This window comes from Dendrobates tinctorius, unplaced genomic scaffold (assembly GCF_039654945.1).
Source record: "Dendrobates tinctorius isolate UK_male_01 unplaced genomic scaffold, ASM3965494v1 ptg000103l, whole genome shotgun sequence".
NCBI classification, from domain to species: domain Eukaryota; kingdom Metazoa; phylum Chordata; class Amphibia; order Anura; family Dendrobatidae; genus Dendrobates; species Dendrobates tinctorius.
This window is the reverse complement of record NW_027361771.1, coordinates 1,031,995-1,050,412: the sequence shown is the minus strand read 5'-3', so window position 1 is coordinate 1,050,412 and position 18,418 is coordinate 1,031,995. Positions and strand designations below refer to the sequence as shown.

At 49.9% G+C, this 18,418-nt stretch overlaps 1 protein-coding gene across 3 annotated transcripts in view; it reads right to left on the bottom strand.

Moving 5' to 3' along the window:
• The window catches only part of ACOX1 (acyl-CoA oxidase 1), a 39,242-nt gene that overhangs the window by 5,874 nt on the left and 14,950 nt on the right, over positions 1–18,418 (bottom strand). For all 3 annotated transcript variants that reach the window (XM_073587906.1, XM_073587907.1, XM_073587905.1), the window contains 6 exons: positions 18,226–18,345; positions 18,027–18,142; positions 17,773–17,942; positions 17,419–17,581; positions 17,122–17,312; positions 16,869–17,048 (listed from right to left, as the gene is read on the bottom strand). In XM_073587906.1, coding sequence (XP_073444007.1) covers positions 16,869–17,048; positions 17,122–17,312; positions 17,419–17,581; positions 17,773–17,942; positions 18,027–18,142; positions 18,226–18,345 — 940 coding nt within the window. The remainder of the gene's footprint in view (positions 1–16,868; positions 17,049–17,121; positions 17,313–17,418; positions 17,582–17,772; positions 17,943–18,026; positions 18,143–18,225; positions 18,346–18,418) is intronic.

Below are 18,418 nucleotides of genomic sequence, written 5' to 3'. Positions count from 1 at the left end.
AAAGCAGAGCAAAAGTAAAATAGAAACAAGTGCACCAATTCTGCATTTTTGACCCACTCCTGGTTTTGGCTAACAGATACGGAGGAAAAATGCTGACCAAATTCTGATACACTTACTTTATTTTTTTCTACTAAAGATTGTAAGTTGCAGCATAACTGTCATTTTACGAGTAGTTGTCTGTGTCTGCCTCTAACTACCCCACTCCTTCATAGAATCTTAAAAGCACCAACTGTCATATCCCATTTCAGTAATATATATTGTGACAGGGCCACTGGTACAGTATGACGGGAGATATGTGTCACTGCACAAAATGGCATCAGTGTTGTGAAATCAGGATAATTTCCTCCAGCACACTATGTGTTGAGAGGGTTAAGTTAAAGTTATATGGGCTGGTTTTTGGTGGATGTTCATACAGTGGGTGGGAGAATGTTCACCATACCTCCTCCTGCAAAGTACTGACAGGACCTGTGATGATGTCACAGTCACGTGATCATCACATGGTCTAGGTTAAATAGCTGGACATGAGAGGCAGTCTGTGCGTTGCGTTTGGAGAGGCAAGGCTCCAAATGGTCGCTCCTGGTGGAGCTGAGCACACATGGTGGTCTGAGCGGGCGAAACCCTAGGACATATGGACTTTGTTACACGTTTATCTTTTTGTTTTGCCGTTATACCAGAATGGCCATATTTACTTTGCTGAACCCTGCTATGGTTTATGCTGCTCCATAATAAACCAGCAGGTGATTTACCACAAGAAGCGTTCCTGTGTCTCCTGAAAGTAGCTGAGTGTCCACCCCTCACAATATATGAAAGAGTAACAATCGTTTAAGAAAAAAAAAAAAAAAGGTGTGTGTGTATGTGTGTATATATATATATATATATATATATATATATATATATATATATACACACAACGACAAAGCAAAGTCCAGCAATAACGTGAGCAATCCAGGATGCTGTTAAAATTTTTTTCTTTTTATTCATAAATCCATTAAAATGCAATGGTCCAAGCAGTTCAAAACAGCAATAACGCAGGAAAGCCATGCAGATAGGACTACGCGTTTCAGCGGTAGAACCCGCCTTCTTCACGGTCCAGAATCAAGATTCTGGACCGTGAAGAAGGCGGGTTCTACCGCTGAAACGCGTAGTCCTATCTGCATGGCTTTCCTGCGTTATTGCTGTTTTGAACTGCTTGGACCATTGCATTTTAATGGATTTATGAATAAAAAGAAAAAAATTTTTAACAGCATCCTGGATTGCTCACGTTATTGCTGGACTTTGCTTTGTCGTTGTTTATATATATTATATATACACACACACACACACACACACACACACCTTTTTTTTTTCTTAAACGATTGTTACTCTTTCATTTGCTCTTCAGTTCAACTGCCAGAGTTTTGCATCTTTGATCTAATTTATATATACACTGCATAATCTCAGGAAATGACTATAAGGCAGTGATATTTTCATATGCATAGAGCGGTAACCTTTGTAATGGAGCAATGCACTACGAGATACCGGCTTCATCACAGCTACTGGTTATTAATTGATTCGCTCTTCCTTCTACCATAACATCAGCAAATTAGATATTCTGATCCCCCAGCATGCAGTCAACTTCATATTGGAAACACTGTCAATGGTCTTACATGACAAAGTATGCAAATGACATTGCATCGGCACCAAACACCATCATCAATATTCCTATCCCGTAATAAAAGTTTAAAATTGGTGCAATTCAGGAAAATAGAAAATGGAAATAGGACAAAGACAGGAGAGTTGTACTCTCTTTCCAATTTAGTCCTCCAGGCTCCCACACTGTAGATAATCAGGTCAGTCTTAAACAAGAATTGGCATATGATTGAATTGGAGACTGGTCTTGCAGAAATTGCGGGGCTAAAGATCACTGTGTCCTTTCATAAACGGTGGGAGGTCGTTTTGAGAAGAGAAAGATGGCGAGATGATTTTGCCCTGTTAGGTATTCATAGATGCGGTAGACGGTCATGCAATCCACTACTGAATAGACGGAAAATAATGAACATTGGTCTGCTGTCTTAGTGTCTGTGACTTTATAACATGTAGAACGGATCACGTGGTCTATGTGGTGGTCTGTTCTTGTGGATACAACTACATCGGCAAGATGATTCTCCTTCTGCATAAATGAATACAAGGACATATATGCTCATTGAGAACAGAAGTTGGTTGCCCTAAATTAATTTAAGATTTTCAGCAGGCTCAATTCTAGAACATCCTGCAGGGGCTAAAGGTGTGATGAGACATCTATCTGCGATCTGTCCTATTAATGGAATAGAAGAATCCAGGATATCTATAAACAGAAAGATAGTGAGGAAACACTTAGCTAACCTAAATGAATTCAAGTCTCCAGGTCCAGATGAATTACACACCAGAGTACTGAAGGAGATAGCAGAAGAAATTTTTGAACCCCTCTCCATAATCTTTGAAAATTCTTGGAGAACAGAAGTCCCAGAAGACTGGAGAAGAGCAAATGTTGTTCCTATCTTCAAAAAGGGGAAGAAGGTGGACCCAGGCAACTATAGGCCGGTGAGTCTGACTTCTATACCAGGAAAGATCTTTGAACAAATTATTAAACAACATGTATGTCAGTACCTGGATAAGAATGAAGTGATTAAACAGAGTCAGCATGGGTTTGTAACTAATAAGTCATGTCAGACTAACTTAATTTCCTTCTATGACGGAATCACTGATTGGGTGGATCAAGGAAATGCTGTAGATATAGTATATCTTGACTTCAGCAAAGCATTTGACAAAGTATCTCATACAATCCTTATTGAAAAAATGACTAAGTATGGAATGGACAAGGCAACTGTTAGGTGGATTCATAACTGGCTTAGTGATCGGACCCAAAGAGTGGTAGTAAATGGCTGCACATCCAGTTGGAAGAATGTCTCAAGTGGGGTACCACAGGGCTCTGTCCTGGGCCCTGTATTGTTCAACATCTTTAGCAACGATTTAGATGAAGGAATTGAGGGTAAACTGATTAAATTTGCTGATGACACAAAGCTAGGAGGGATAGCTAATACTAGAGAAGAGAGAGAGAGGATTCAAAAAGATATAAATAAACTGGAGAAGTGGGCAGCAACTAACAGAATGGTTTTTAACAGAGAAAAATGCAAAGTACTACATCTGGGCAATAAAAATGAAAAAGCATATACAGAATGGGAGGAATAGGGCTAAGCAACAGCACATGTGAAAAAGACTTGGGTATACTAATAGATCACAGACTGAATATGAGTCAACAGTGTGATGCAGCAGCAAAAAAGGCAAATGCAATTCTAGGATGTATTAACAGAAGCATACAGTCTAGATCACGTGAAGTCATTATTTCCCTCTACTCCTCTTTGGTCAGACCTCATCTGGAATATTGTGTCCAGTTTTGGGCACCACATTTTAAAAAAGACATCAACAAACTGGAGCAAGTTCAGAAAAGAGCGACCAGAATGGTGACCGGTCTGCAAACCCTGTCTTATGAGGGAAGGTTGCAGGATTTGGGAATGTTTAGTTTGAAAAAGAGAAGACTGAGAGGAGACTTAATAGCTGTCTACAAATATCTAAAGGGCTGTCACATTGTAGAAGGATCAACTTTATTCTCATTTGCACAAGGAAAGACTAGAAGCAATGGGATGAAACTGAATGGGAGGAGACACAGATTAGATATTAGAAAAAACTTTTTGACAGTTAGAGTGATCAATGAATGGAACAAGCTGCCACGAGAAGTGGTGAGTTCTCCTTCAATGGAAGTCTTCAAACAGAGGCTGGACAGACAACTGACTGGGATGATTTAGCGAATCCTGCTTTGAGCAGGGGGTTGGACCAGATGGCCCAGGAGGTCCTTTCCAACTCTACGATTCTATGATTCTAGATAAACATAACCCATTATTACAGGGAGAAGCACACTGGATTATCTGTACCAATGCACGTGGTCCTTTAGGTATCAACGAGCACAGTCATCCCAGCGCGTTTCTAGAAGAGGATCTGAATAGGACATAATGCGTCTACACTTTATTGGTGCTGATATAATCAATGTATTGGCTTCTTGCCTTTCATGACTCAAAAGGAGGTGTTTATAATGCCTTCTATACCATAAAAGATGGATTTTTGGTTCTTACCGTAAAATTTCTTTCTTGGAGCCTTCATTGGGGGACACAGCTTACCATGGGTGTATGCTGCTGCTGCTAGGAGGCTGACACTATGCAAAACAAGAAAATTAGCTCCTCCCCGGCAGTATACACCCACCGACAAATACCAAGTACCTCAGTTGGTGAGAAAGCAGTGTCACGCCGTGCTCACCTGGGGGCGGGACCTTGGTCCCGACGTCATCTCTTCCGGAGCCGCGGTCACTCCGGGGGTCCCGTCGGGTGCGCACGCGCAGCTCTCGTCCCCGGGTCTCCTCCTACATGTCACGTTTGCGCGCTCCTGTCAGTGCTGTATAGGGCTCGGTCCTCTCTATGGTAATGGAGGACCTGACCCGGAACCTGTAGTGGTCATGTGCTTTCTGACTAGGTCCTGACCCGGAACCAGTAGTAGTCATGTGCTATATCAGACGACCTCCCCCTAGGGGAGGTGCCTGATTATTGTTGTGCTTCCTGGCTTGGTCTGCCGTGTCCCTGCCTGGCTGTGCGCTGTATTCAGGTCCCCTGCCTTGCACTCTGTTGTGCCTCTTGGCACACGCTCTGAATCTGCACTCTGCTTTGTACTCGGTTGTGCCTCCTGGCACATGCTCTGACCCTGTACTCTGTCTCATACTCGGTTGTGCCTCCTGGCACACGCTCTTACCCTGTACTCTGTCTCATCCTCAGTTGTGCCTCCTGGCACACACTCTGATTCTGTGCTCTGTCTTATACTCAGTTGTGCCTCCTGGCACACACTCTGATTCCGTGCTGTCTTATACTCAGTTGTGCCTCCTGGCATACACTCGGACCCTGTGCTTTGTCTCATACTCTGTTGTGCCTCCTGGCACATGCTATGATCCTGTACTCCGTCTCTTACTCTGTTGTGCCTCCTGGCATACGTACCAATCCTGCGCTCTGTCTTATGCTCAGTTGTGCCCTCTAGCACACACCCTGCTCCTGTACTCTGTTACACCTCCTGGCACACCTGCTGCCTGACTCTGTGCTCTGATGTGCTCCTTGCACGCATCCTGCTTCACTCACACCCGGACGAACGAAGTCTCTGTATACCACGTGTTCCCGTGTCCACGCTTCACACGTTCCTGCAGACACACTCACCCACTCGTGTCTCCTGTGAGCCGGCCGCCTGGTGCCAGCAATCGTGGTGCCTCACCCCCTGGGGCTTGCTCCTGACACTCCCTGTATAGGGGGTGGTCTTCACTAGGTCAGCTCGCCCTGGGAGGGTTGGTGTCACGACCCAGAGGGTCCACTCCAGGAGTCGTCACAGTATAATCAGGCCATGGACCCCGCTGGTACCACCACCTCCATCCAAAAGGAACTGGTGTTCCTACGGGAGAGTCAGACCAGGATTATGGCCTTTTTGAAATCCATGGAGTCTCGTTTGTCGGCCATACAATCCGTTTCTGCCCAGTCCTCGGCCCCGCACCCGATGCCGCGCCTCGGCAAGCCACCCCGATATAGCGGGGACCCTAAGTTTTGTCGAGGATTTCTGAACCAATGCCGGTTACATTTTGAGCTTTTGCCGCAGCACTATCCCACTGAGCGCTCCCAAATTGCCTTTATTGTTTCACACTTAGAGGGGGAGGCGTTAGCATGGGTGAACCCCCTCTGGGAGTGCAATGACTCACTCGTCTCTCAGCTTTCCACCTTTTTGGACACCTTCCGCAAGGTGTTCGACGAGCCGGGTCGTCTGGCTTCTACCACTGAGTCCTTCTTTAACCTCCATCAGGGTACGCTACCGGTGGGACAGTATGCCATCCGTTTTCGTACCTTGGCCTCCGAACTCGGTTGGAACAACGAGGCTCTCGTAGGGATCTTTTGGCGTGGCCTGTCCGGTCGGATCAAAGACGTACTGGCAGGTCGGGATACTCCCACCTCTTTAGAGGATCTGATCTCTCTGGCGACACGCATTGACCTGCGGTTTCAGGAACGTGCCCGTGAATTAGCCAGAGAGAGAAGCTCCTCTCACTTCCTCCGTTCCTGCTCCAAGAAGCCGGGAAACTTCTCCGCCTAGGGTTGATAGGAGAGGCCTCCCTAGGTGTACGTGATTCCTCTCCTCCCCTGCTCGTGTCCGTATTATTGAATCTCGGTGGCAAGCGTTATTCTGAGGAGGCTTTTCTGGATTCTGGCGTGGAGGGGAATTTTATCACACTCGAGGCGGTTAAAAAATACCGGATTCCTGTCAGATCCCTGGAGACTCTTCGGTCGATTATTTCGGTCAATGGTACGTCCGTGCAGGAGACCATTACCCAGGCTACCGAAGAGATCGAGCTGCAGATCGGAGCCTTGCACCTGGAGAAGATCTCCTTCATCTTGTCTACCATGTCTTACACACTTCTTCTAGGTCTCCCTTGGCTACGGACTCATGAGCCAACCCTGGACTGGCGGTCGCGCGAGATACTCCGGTGGGGACCATTCTGTCAGGAGAAGTGCCTGTTGCCCGTCCGTCCGATGAACTCTGCCGGTCCATCCCCGGCACCTACAGGTCTGCCGTCGGCTTACTGGTCCTTTGCAGATGTCTTCGACAAGAAGGAGGCCGAGACTCTGCCCCTCCATCGGCCATATGACTGTCCGATTGACCTCATTCCTGGTTCTACGCCACCCAGGGGTAGGATATACCCGCTATCCCCTGCTGAGACCCAAGCTATGTCTGACTATATCCAGGAGAACCTTGCGAGAGGTTTTATCCGTAAGTCCTCCTCTCCCGTGGGAGCGGGATTTTTCTTTGTAAAAAAGAAGGACGGCTCCCTCCGTCCTTGCATAGACTACCGAGGCCTGAACGATATCACGGTCAAGAACAAGTACCCATTGCCATTGATCCCGGAGCTCTTTGACCGACTTAGAGGAGCTCGGATTTTCACCAAACTGGATCTTCGTGGGGCCTACAACTTGATCCGCATTCGTTCCGGCGATGAGTGGAAGACCGCCTTTAACACCAGAGACGGTCACTACGAGTACTTGGTCATGCCCTTCGGCCTCTGCAATGCCCCAGCGGTGTTCCAGGAGTTCGTGAATGACGTCTTCCGGGATATGCTGTACTCCTGCGTGGTAGTCTATCTGGATGACATCCTCGTTTTTTCTCCAGACCTCTCCGCCCACAGAACGTGCGTCAAGTCCTCCAGCGCCTGAGGGAGAACCGCCTTTATGCCAAGCTCGAGAAATGTGCCTTCGAGCAAACGTCCCTGCCATTCTTGGGGTAAATTATCTCAGAATCAGGTCTACGCATGGATCCGGCAAAGGTGTCCGCCGTCCTCGATTGGCCACAGCCCCATGGGGTGAAGGCAATCCAACGCTTCCTTGGTTTTGCGAACTACTACCGACAGTTCGTTCCTCGTTTCTCCTCGTTGGTTCCCCCCATCTCGTCCCTTATCTGCAAGGGAGCTAACCCAAAGGCTTGGCCCTCTGAGGCTGAAGAGGCCTTCCAGTCGTTGAAACAAGCCTTCGCCGCTGCTCCGGCGCTTCACCGACCTGAGGTTAGTAGACCTTTCACTCTCGAGGTGGACGCATCCTCTACTGGGGCTGGCGCAGTCCTTCTGCAGAAATCCTCTTCTGGACGTTTTGTCACCTGTGGCTTCTTTTCTAAATTATTTTCCTCCACTGAGCAGAACTACTCCATTGGCGACAAAGAGCTATTGGCCATTAAGTTGGCCTTGGAGGAGTGGAGGTACTTACTGGAAGGTGCCATACATCCATTCAAGATCTTCACGGACCATAAGAACCTGGCGTACATCCAGTCCGCACAGAGGTTCAATCCTCGGCAAGCCAGGTGGTCCCTATTCTTCGCCCGCTTTGACTTTGAGCTACATTTTCGGCCCGGCGATAAGAACGTTAGAGCGGATGTGTTGTCAAGATCATTCCTGTCGTCTGATGCAGAGGAAGAACCCTCTCATATCATTGATATATCCAAAGTAATTACTGTGGCTCCTGTCAAGTTAACCACGTTACCTCCGGGAAGAACCTTTGTGGCTGAGAATAACCGAAAACGAGTGCTAAATTGGGGACATTCGTCCAAGATTGCGGGCCACATTGGTGTCAAAAAGACTTTGGACTTAATCTCTCGCCATTATTGGTGGCCTTCACTCTCCCAGGATGTTAAAGACTTTGTAGCATCTTGCCCGTCCTGTGCCCAGAACAAGATACCCAGACAACCACCCTCCGGTCTTCTGTTCCCGCTTCCCGTTCCGTCGGCTCCATGGCAGCACATAGCCCTGGATTTCATTACTGATCTGCCTTGTTCTTCCGGTTGTACTGTGGTCTTGGTGGTTGTAGACCGATTTTCAAAGATGGCCCACTTCATTCCTCTTCCCGGACTACCCTCTGCTCCTGACTTGGCGAAGATCTTCATTTCCCATATCTTCAGGATTCACGGCTTCCCCCAGCACATCGTGTCAGACAGAGGGGTCCAATTCACCTCCCAATTCTGGAGAGCTCTATGCGGACTCATGAAAGTAAAGTGTCATTGGATTTCTCTTCCGCCTATCATCCCCAAACCAATGGACAGGTGGAACGTACCAACCAGATCCTTACATCCTACCTCCGGCATTTTTCTAATGCTCATCAGAATGACTGGGTCGGTCTACTTCCTTGGGCTGAGTTCGCCTACAATAATCACTCCAGTGAATCGTCTACCAAGTCTCCTTTCTTCATCGTCTTTGGACAGCATCCCAATGTGCCTCTACCGGTACTTCCTGTCTTGGGGGTACCTGCTGCCGATTCTCAGTCTGTGGAGTTCTCCAGGGTATGGCAGGAGACCAAAACCGCTCTCGAGAAAGCACGGGACAGAATGAAATTACACGCTGACAAGAGGCCCCTGGATGTCCCTCCATTTCTCCCTGGTGACAAGGTGTGGCTCTCCACCAAATACGTCCGCCTTAAGGTACCATCTTACAAACTGGGTCCCCGTTACATTGGTCCTTTTGAGGTCCTCAGGCGGATTAATGATGTTGCTTAAAAATTGAAGCTGCCTCCTTCACTCCGTATTCCCAATTCCTTCCATGTGTCTCTCCTAAAACCTGTGGTTCTTAACCGATTTCATCCTTCTCCAGGCCACACACCCCAGCCTGTTGGCTTGGGGGATGAGTTTGAGGTCAATGACATTTTGGCCATGAAGAAGGTAAGAGGGAGAACCATGTTCTTGGTCGATTGGAAGGGTTTTGGCCCCGAGGAGAGGTCATGGCAACCCAGTGAGAATATCCACACACCCCAGATTTTGTCTAAGTTCCTCTCCAGTTTCAGAAAGAGGGGGCATAAAGGGGGGGGGTACTGTCACGCCGTGCTCACCTGGGGGCGGGACCTCGGTCCCGACGTCATCTCTTCCGGAGCCGCGGTCACTCCGGGGGTCCCGTCGGGTGCGCACGCACAGCTCTCGTCCCCGGGTCTCCTCCTACATGTCACGTTTGCGCTTGCGCGCTCCTGTCAGTGCTGTATAGGGCTCAGTCCTCTCTATGGTAATGGAGGACCTGACCCGGAACCTGTAATGGTCATGTGCTTTCTGGCTAGGTCCTGACCCGGAACCAGTAGTAGTCATGTGCTATATCAGACGACCTCCCCCTAGGGGAGGTGCCTGATTATTGTTGTGCTTCCTGGCTTGGTCTGCCGTGTCCCTGCCTGGCTGTGCGCTGTATTCAGGTCCCCTGCCTTGCACTCTGTTGTGCCTCTTGGCACACGCTCTGAATCTGCACTCTGCTTTGTACTCGGTTGTGCCTCCTGGCACATGCTCTGACCCTGTACTCTGTCTCATACTCGGTTGTGCCTCCTGGCACACGCTCTTACCCTGTACTCTGTCTCATCCTCAGTTGTGCCTCCTGGCACACACTCTGATTCTGTGCTCTGTCTTATACTCAGTTGTGCCTCCTGGCACACACTCTGATTCCGTGCTCTGTATACTCAGTTGTGCCTCCTGGCATACACTCGGACCCTGTGCTTTGTCTCATACTCTGTTGTGCCTCCTGGCACATGCTCTGATCCTGTACTCAGTCTCTTACTCTGTTGTGCCTCCTGGCACACATACCAATCCTGCGCTCTGTCTTATGCTCAGTTGTGCCCTCTAGCACACACCCTGCTCCTATACTCTGTTACACCTCCTGGCACACCTGCTGCCTGACTCTGTGCTCTGACGTGCTCCTTGCACGCATCCTGCTTCACTCACACCCGGACGAACGAAGTCTCTGTATACCACATGTTCCCGTGTCCACGCTTCACACGTTCCTGCAGACACACTCACCCACTCGTGTCTCCTGTGAGCCGGCCGCCTGGTGCCAGCAGTCGTGGTGCCTCACCCCCTGGGGCTTGCCCCTGACACTCCCTGTATAGGGGGTGGTCTTCACTAGGTCAGCTCGCCCTGGGAGGGTTGGTGTCACGACCCAGAGGGTCCACTCCAGGAGTCGTCACAAGCAGTAGGAGAAGCCACGGAACTTTAAACATATGTACCAACCCAGCAAGGAGCTCAAAGCCCAACACGGTACAACTTAAACAGGGAGGGTGCTGAGTCCCCCAATGAAGGCTCCAAGAAAGAGATTTTACGGTAAGAACCAAAAATCCATCTTTCTTTATCGCCTTATTGGAGGACACAGATTACCATGGGACGTTCCAAAGCAGTCCCAAGGGCGGGAACAGCAAAAAGGAATGAAAGAACCGGAAAGGCTTAGGTCGGCCGGTGAGCCACCGCCGCCTGCAGAACCTTCCTACCAACAACTGCATCAGACGAGGCCTGGGTATGAACCCTGTAGAACCTCGCAAAGGTGTGCAAGGATGACCAGGTTGCGGCCCTGCAATTTTGCAAAGCCGAAGCCTGATGACGAACTGCCCACGAAGACGCCACAGCCCAGGTGGAGTGAGCTCTCACTCCCGGAGGGGGCCGTTTTCCTGAAGTCGGTATGCTTCCTGAATGGTAGAACGAATCCAGCGAGCGATCGTGGATTTGGATGCCGGAAGCCCTTTCCGGTGACCTTCTGAGATGACCAGCAATGAATCGGACTGACGAAGTGAAGCGGTCCTAGCGAGGTAGACACGCAAGGCTCTAACAACATCCCGTTTGTGGAGCGACTTCTCAAGAGGGTGAGAAGAAGCAAGACAAAACGATAGAAGAACGATATCCTCGTTGATGTGAAAGGAGGAAACCACCTTTGGAAGAAAGGAAGGAACGGGCCTGAGGACGACCTTATCCTGATGGAGCACCAGATAAGGAGAATGACATGACAAGGCCGCTAACTCAGAAACTCTTCTGATGGATGTAATGGCGATCAAAAAGGTTACCTTCCATGACAGAAGTGAGAAAGGAATGGGATGGGCTCAAACGGCACCTTTTGAAGAGCGCTAAGAACGAGATTGAGATCCCACGGTTCTATTGGTGAATGCTAAGGAGGAGTCACATGAGCGACTCCTTGGAGGAACGTCTTAACCTGCGTTAAGGAAGCGAGCTCTCTTTGAAAGAGGATAAACAAGGCAGAAACCTGGCCCTTGAGGGTACTGAGAGACAGACCCGAATCTAAGCCAGACTGGAGAAAACTGGCACCAACGGAAAAAAGCCTTTCAATGCCTATGGCAAATGCGGGAAGAGGCCGGCTTCCTGGCTTTGATCATTGTCTGAATCACCTGGTTGGAAAAACCTGATTCTCTTAGGATTGTTGCCTCAACGGCCATGCCGTTAAATTCAGAGACCGAGAATTCTCGTGGAAAAGGGGGCCTTGCGAGAGAAGATCCGGACGGTCTAGAAGCCTCCAGGGAACGTCCGCGAGCATGTTCACCAGTTCCGCATACCAAGGCCTTCTTGGCCAGTCTGGAGCCGCAAGAATTACTGGAACGCCTTCTGATTTTATCTTCTTGACCACTCTTGGGATCAAGGCAAGAGGTGGAAAAAGATAAGGTAGTTGGAACTGGGACCACGGAATTACTAGGGCGTCGCGACGGCTAGAGGGTCCCTGGACCTGGCTACGAAGCGCGGAACTTTGTGGTTCATCCAAGGTGCCATGAGGTCGACGTCCGGATAACCCCAGCGCTTGCATATCTGATCAAAGACTGAGGGATGGAGAGACCATTCGCCTGACGCTAGGTCTTGACGACTCAGAAAGTCGGCTGCCCAGTTTTCCTCCCCTGGAATGTGAATGGCGGAGATTGCTGGGACGTAACGTCCCGCCCAGCGCAGAATCCTGGCCACTTCTGACATGACTTTGTGGCTGCGCGTGCCGCCCTGATGGTTTATGTACGCCACAGCCGAGGCGTTGTCCAACTGAATGCGGATCGGCTGCCGACGAGAAGGGGTTGCCAGCGAAGAAGGGCCAGAAAGATTGCTCTGATGCAGATTGATAGGAAGAAGAGCTTCCTGTGGGTTCCAGTGTCCTTGGGCCGTCCTCTGAAGAAAAACCGCTCCCCAACCCAGGAGGCTGGCATCGGTGGTGATGACTTGCCACTGAAGCGGGAGGAAGGACCTCCCTTGGAGGACTGACGTAGACCTTGTCCACCAAGTGAGGGATTGCCTCACTTTGAGAGGAAGGAGAATGGGCCGGTCTAAGGACCTCGTCGTCTAGTCCCAGACTGAAAGGAGGGACAGCTGAAGAGGGCGAAGTGAAACTGTGCAAAGGGCACTGCTTCCAAGGAAGCTACCATCTTCCCCAGAACTTTCATGCAGAATGGAAGGGGAATGGGCGTCGGCCGTTTGAGGGCTCGAATCCCTTTGAACAGAGACGCAAATTTTTCCCCTCGGACACCCGGGCCAGATTCGTGTCGAATTCCATGCCTAACAAGGTCAGACGCTGAGTGGGGCTAAGAATGGACTTTTCGTTGTTGACTAACCATCCAAGACGGCCGAGAGTATCCAGGGTTATCTGAAGACTTAGGAGACAGTCTTGACGGGACAAGCCCTTGATTAAGAGATCATCCAGATAAGGAATGATGAGAATCCCTCTGGATCGAAGGATGGCCATTACCGCCGCCATCACTTTCGTGAAAACACGGGGGGGGGGGGGGCGGAGGCTAGGTTGAAGGGAAGAGCCGTGAACTGGTAATGACTTTCCTGAATCGCAAACCTGAGATATTTCTGATGCTGCAAGCAAACAGGGATGTGAAGATAGGCATCCCGTATGTCCACAGAGCAGAGAAATTCTTCGGGCTCCATTGAGGCTATCACCGATCGAAGAGACTCCATTTTGAAGTGAAGAAGCTTCACGTGGCGACTGAGCAATTTGAGGTCCACGATTGGCCGCAGGGAGCTGTCTTTCTTCGGGACTACGAAGAGATTTGAGTAGAACCCTGAAAAACCGTTCGTCTGAGGGAACGGGAACAATCACTCCGGCGGAAAGAAGGGAAGAGACGGCCTGAAAGAATCCTGGAATGTGGGACCGTTGTCTTGGAGGTCGAGACAGGAAAAAACGCCTGTCTGGTGGGGAAGAAAATTCGATCTTGTAACCGGATGCGATGATTTCCCTGACCCAAGCGTCGTCGACAACCGACAGCCAAGTGTCCACGAAAAAGGAAAGTCTGCCTCCCACCCTGGAAACACTTCCAGGTGGGGGTGCCCCGTCACTTGGAGGCAAACCTACTGGAACGGGCACCTGAGGACCTGGAGTATTGTCCTCTAGATCTCCAGCGGGGAGCGGGCTTGTAAGATGGTTTCTTCTGCTCTCGCTCCCTAGATGCGGAAGGGCGCTCTTGCTGGACAGATCTCTCTGTGGACGAGAACGGACGAAAGTCTAAAGGGCCGAAAACCCTTTCTGTTAAAAATGCGTCTTGGTCGAGACTGGGGGAGGGAAGTACTTTTACCCCCAGTTGCATCGGAAATTATTTGATCCAGCTTGGCCCCAAAGAGCCTAGAACCATGGAAGGGCAGATTGGAGCGACTTTTTAGAAGTGGTATCCGCATTCCATGACTTTAACCAAAGACCTCGGCGTACAGCATTATATTGCTGTTAGCCCTTGCTACGCAACCGGCCGCATCTAAGGCGGCGGCCAAAAGGTATTTACCCGCATGTTTAATTTGGTCTGCCAGAACTTCCAACTCGTCCTGAGGGGCAGCCAACAGAATGCCCCTGCGAAGAATTTTTGCCCAAGCTGAAATGACTTTTGCCACCCAGGCAGAAGCAAAAAATAGGCCAGAAAGAGGCGCCAGATGCTTCAAAGAGGATAGACGAGAAACTGGTGGGTCCACTTCGGGAGTTTTCGTCCATTTTGTAAGAAGGTCCGCATCGAATGGATACAGGATGTCTAAGTACCTGCGGCCTGAGAAGTGCTTCTCACGGGGCTCCCAGTGTTTGGATAAAATGGTCTCGAACTCCTTGTGGTTAGGAAAGTTTCGCGAGGAAGGTTTTGCTCGTTTAAAGGGGACGGAGCCGTCCTGAAGAGGAGCTTTATCTTCCTTTATTTCGAGCGTTTTGAAAATGGCCGATATGAGACTATCGACCATGTCCTGAGACTTGAACATGTTATCTGCGTCTGAGTCAGATCCCGTCGTTTTCTGACGAGGGAGACGAGAAAAGCAGCCTGGGTGGAGCGGACGGACCTTGCGAGCTGGAAGACGAGCTAGAGATAACGCGCTTCCTAGCAATCCTATCCGGCCTGTCCCTGTGGAGGTCGCGGTCAGGTGCAGCCGACTCACCGTGAGAGGCGGTCGGAGCACAGGTGGCTGAAGATAGTTGCGTAAGACGTTCCAAGACCTGGACCAGGGACTGAGAGACATTGCAGCAGCCCACTCTGAAGGAGGGGTGCGCTCATCCCGGGACTCGGGGTGCTCCGGTGGGGCAGACATCACGGAAGGACTGCCGGACGGGCAGAAGGGAGACAACTGCCCTGACGCCCGCTTCTTTTTGCAGTGCGCGCAGGCGTAGTGGGTAGCGGCGGGTCTAGGGTAAGGAGCCCCTGCAGAGTAGGACATATGCACGGACTGCAGAATTACTGCGGCCAGTATCTGAATAGAGCAGAACAGAAAGTGAAAGTAAAATCAGCGCCGCGCCGGTTTCTGCCCCCACAGCCCTGATCCTGGGGCGATGAGCCCGTGATGCCGCGGTGGATGAGGGAGGTAAGGGAGAGAGGCCCCGCTGCCTGCTGCTTCAGGGAAGGGCACCCGGCGTGGGAGCTGAGAGGCGCGCGGCTGCAGAGACACGCGTGGCTGCATAGAGTGGGCGGGAAATTCAAAGAAGACTCTGCTAACAGACTGTAAGGAGTGTGCATTGGACTGATGGTAGCGCTTTTGGCTGCTTACCTGACGTCCACATGCTTCCTGAAGAGGATGACCACAGGGGCCCGCGATGAGTGGGTGCCGCTGGGAATGAATGTCCTCTGCCCCGCACTCTCTCTGGATAGTGCAGAAGACGGCGCCAAACCTTTCTGCCTGCAAGGGATAGTCCCCGCCGTGACCACCGTCTCCCTCTCAGCCCTGTCCCGGGAGAGGGGTGAGGAGGGGAATTGGCTAGGACCCGCCACCTGAAGTCAGCCTGTAGCACCCGAGGGTGATAGGGAAAGGGTCCTGCCTGCGGTCCTGAGAGTTGCGATGTGGGTAACACCACATTGCTCGCTCAGCCGCATGATATGGGAAAGCAGGGTGAACATTTACCCCCTGTTTCCCGGTGTAGAATCTGGAAAATAAATGGGAAAAGATTAATACACACACACAAAACCTAAAAGAAAATGGTTAGATGCGGATCTGGGGAGATCCCGGTCCGCCTCCTACAGACACTAAGCACAAACTGAGGTACTGGGTATCTGTTGGTGGGTGTATACTGCCGGGGAGGAGCTAATTTTCTTGTTTTGCATAGTGTCAGCCTCCTAGCAGCAGCAGCATACACCCATGGTAATCTGTGTCCCCCAATAAGGCGATAAAGAAAGTGTATTTTGGGGGTAGAACTGAGGACCGGGACAAAGTACCCGTTATGAAAGTTGTGCACATGTTCGCTGTGAATCCACGCTTTCTTAAACATTTGGAATATGGATAAATTAGGTTTTGCTGAACAGTGAGTGATGCAAGATTAGATAGGCAGATCATGCATTACATAGTTCCATTAAAAATAACAGTGTGTAATGTCAGGTCCTCAAGAAAGAGGTGCTCTTCCTAACCATTCTCTACACCGCTGACGAAATCTCTATTCAGAATTCTCCATCTGGAGATCCAAAATTCACTTTTAAATTAATACCTTAGGACGGTTTCACATTAGCGCATTTTATGCGCACGCACGGCCGGGGGTAGCTCCGCCCCCGATCCGGCTCTCTGCCCGGCGTGCCCGCCCCTTGCCTGTAGCGCCGCCGCCTGCGATCGGCGCACCCTATCTTTAGCATAGGGTGCGCCGATCGTGCGCAGGTCGTGCGCTAGTTGCGCTTTGACCTGCGCTGCGCACTTATGACGGTGCGCGCCAAAATCCGAAAAGTTCGATTTTGGCGCGCACGGCGCACCGTCAAAAGTGCGCAGCGCAGGTCAAAGCGCAACTAGCGCACGGCCTGCGCACGATCGGCGCACCCTATGCTAAAGATAGGGTGCGCCGATCGCAGGCGCCGCTGTCCGCTAGGAGGCGGCGCTACAAGGAAGGGGCGGGCACGCCGGGCAGAGAGCCGGCTCGGGGGCGGAGCTACCCCCGGCCGTGCGCGCGCTGAAAAAGCGCTAATGTGAAACCGGCCTTATAATAGGATTATGTAACAAAAAGCATGTTTGGCGATATAGCCCAATTCATTATTATTACAGATTAGTTATTAAAGGCATTCACCATGCCCCTTTTCACCTACCAAGCTGCTCGTTGTTTATAGGCTTCCACTAGACTCCCCAGATCATTGATGTCCGTCACCAAGGATCGCCCAGCCAGGGGTTGAGCTTGCACGCGCTGCGAGGACACATCATTGAGGTAGGAGACCATTCCTCCAAGGCGTTCTCCAGACAAAGCTGCAGTATAACTTTTAAACAAGAACCTGGAAAGGAACGTATAAGTATGGCAGTTTTTGATCTCAGTACCATTTAACCTCTGGTGAGCCCCTTGCTTACCTGGCTGTCTGCAGCATCATTACTGTATTCTCCCCCTCATAGGTACATGCAGGAGTAAATGTCACATAAATGTCAGGGATTCCACTGCTGCAAGAGTATCCATGCCCTCCACATGCCATCCTGCACTCCTCAATACCATAGCTTGCCACCCATGTAGTAAAAGCTTTCAATCCCGCCGAAAGGGCATGAAGCTGTGAAAAGATTAGGCAAGTTACACACAGGTGATACCATATACACCATGTACAGTATATAATGTAAGAGTTGATCACCAGCCATCACACCATCAGCTAAACTCACCTCTGGAAGCTCACTCAGGTTCCCTTGCTGGATGTCGCCTGTTATTCTATGGTAAGTTTGGCTCATGTAGGATCCTACAAACTGGAATGCATAAGCTGTGGCTAATAGTGGGAACAACTTGTATTGCTGGGTCTGGAAGTCCAGGATTTGTGGTTCAGGCTCCCTGCAGAAAAAAAAAAAAAAAGAGGGAGTCAATTACGGTAGATATACATGAGATAACTGTGGCCAACAACCAACTCCCTTGTACACAGGAACTCTCAGCTCAGCCAAGCGCTCCTGTGGTCTCTACGAGTTCTATGAGTACAGTTCGCACCTTCATACTGATATGGCAAGTTGTAGACAGTGATTACTCACCCAGGTCTGATCTCAGACTGATGTCGTACAGCACTGTAGCGGACAGCAATCGTGCAAGCTCTGGAGAGGCTTCGAGCAGAGTCCCCTACAATCATGGAACGGATAAAGACCATGGTACCATAGGTCAGCTTATCACTGAGCGGTTTCACGTATTTTCCATCTTTTTCCACCTGAGGAAGATTTACAATGGCTGCACATAAAAAGGAGGGGATATTTGAGATATTCTCTCTTCTTATTATATGTGAGCGTCTTACCTGTGCATATTTCATCAGCATGTTCTCTCGCGGGATGCGGAATTTGTCAAATTTCAAGAAACCATTGTCTGTTTCATCGAATCCAAACTTGGGCCCGATGTCTCCAACAGTCACACCTAGTGGTAAGATAGCCAAGAGGAACACATAAGACCATTACTTTTATTAAATGGGTTTTTAGTGCATTTTAAATAAAACTCACCTGGCAAAGGCTCATGAGTACTCATGTGACGAATAGGAACGATAAAGGCATGTAGACCCTTGCATTCTCCTTGAGTGTAGAGTTGTGCCAGTACTACAGCATGATTGGAGGTTTTACCCACTATTTATGAAAAACATAATTATTAATTTCCCTTATACTGATGGATACTACTCTTAAAAGGTGTTCTCCAAGT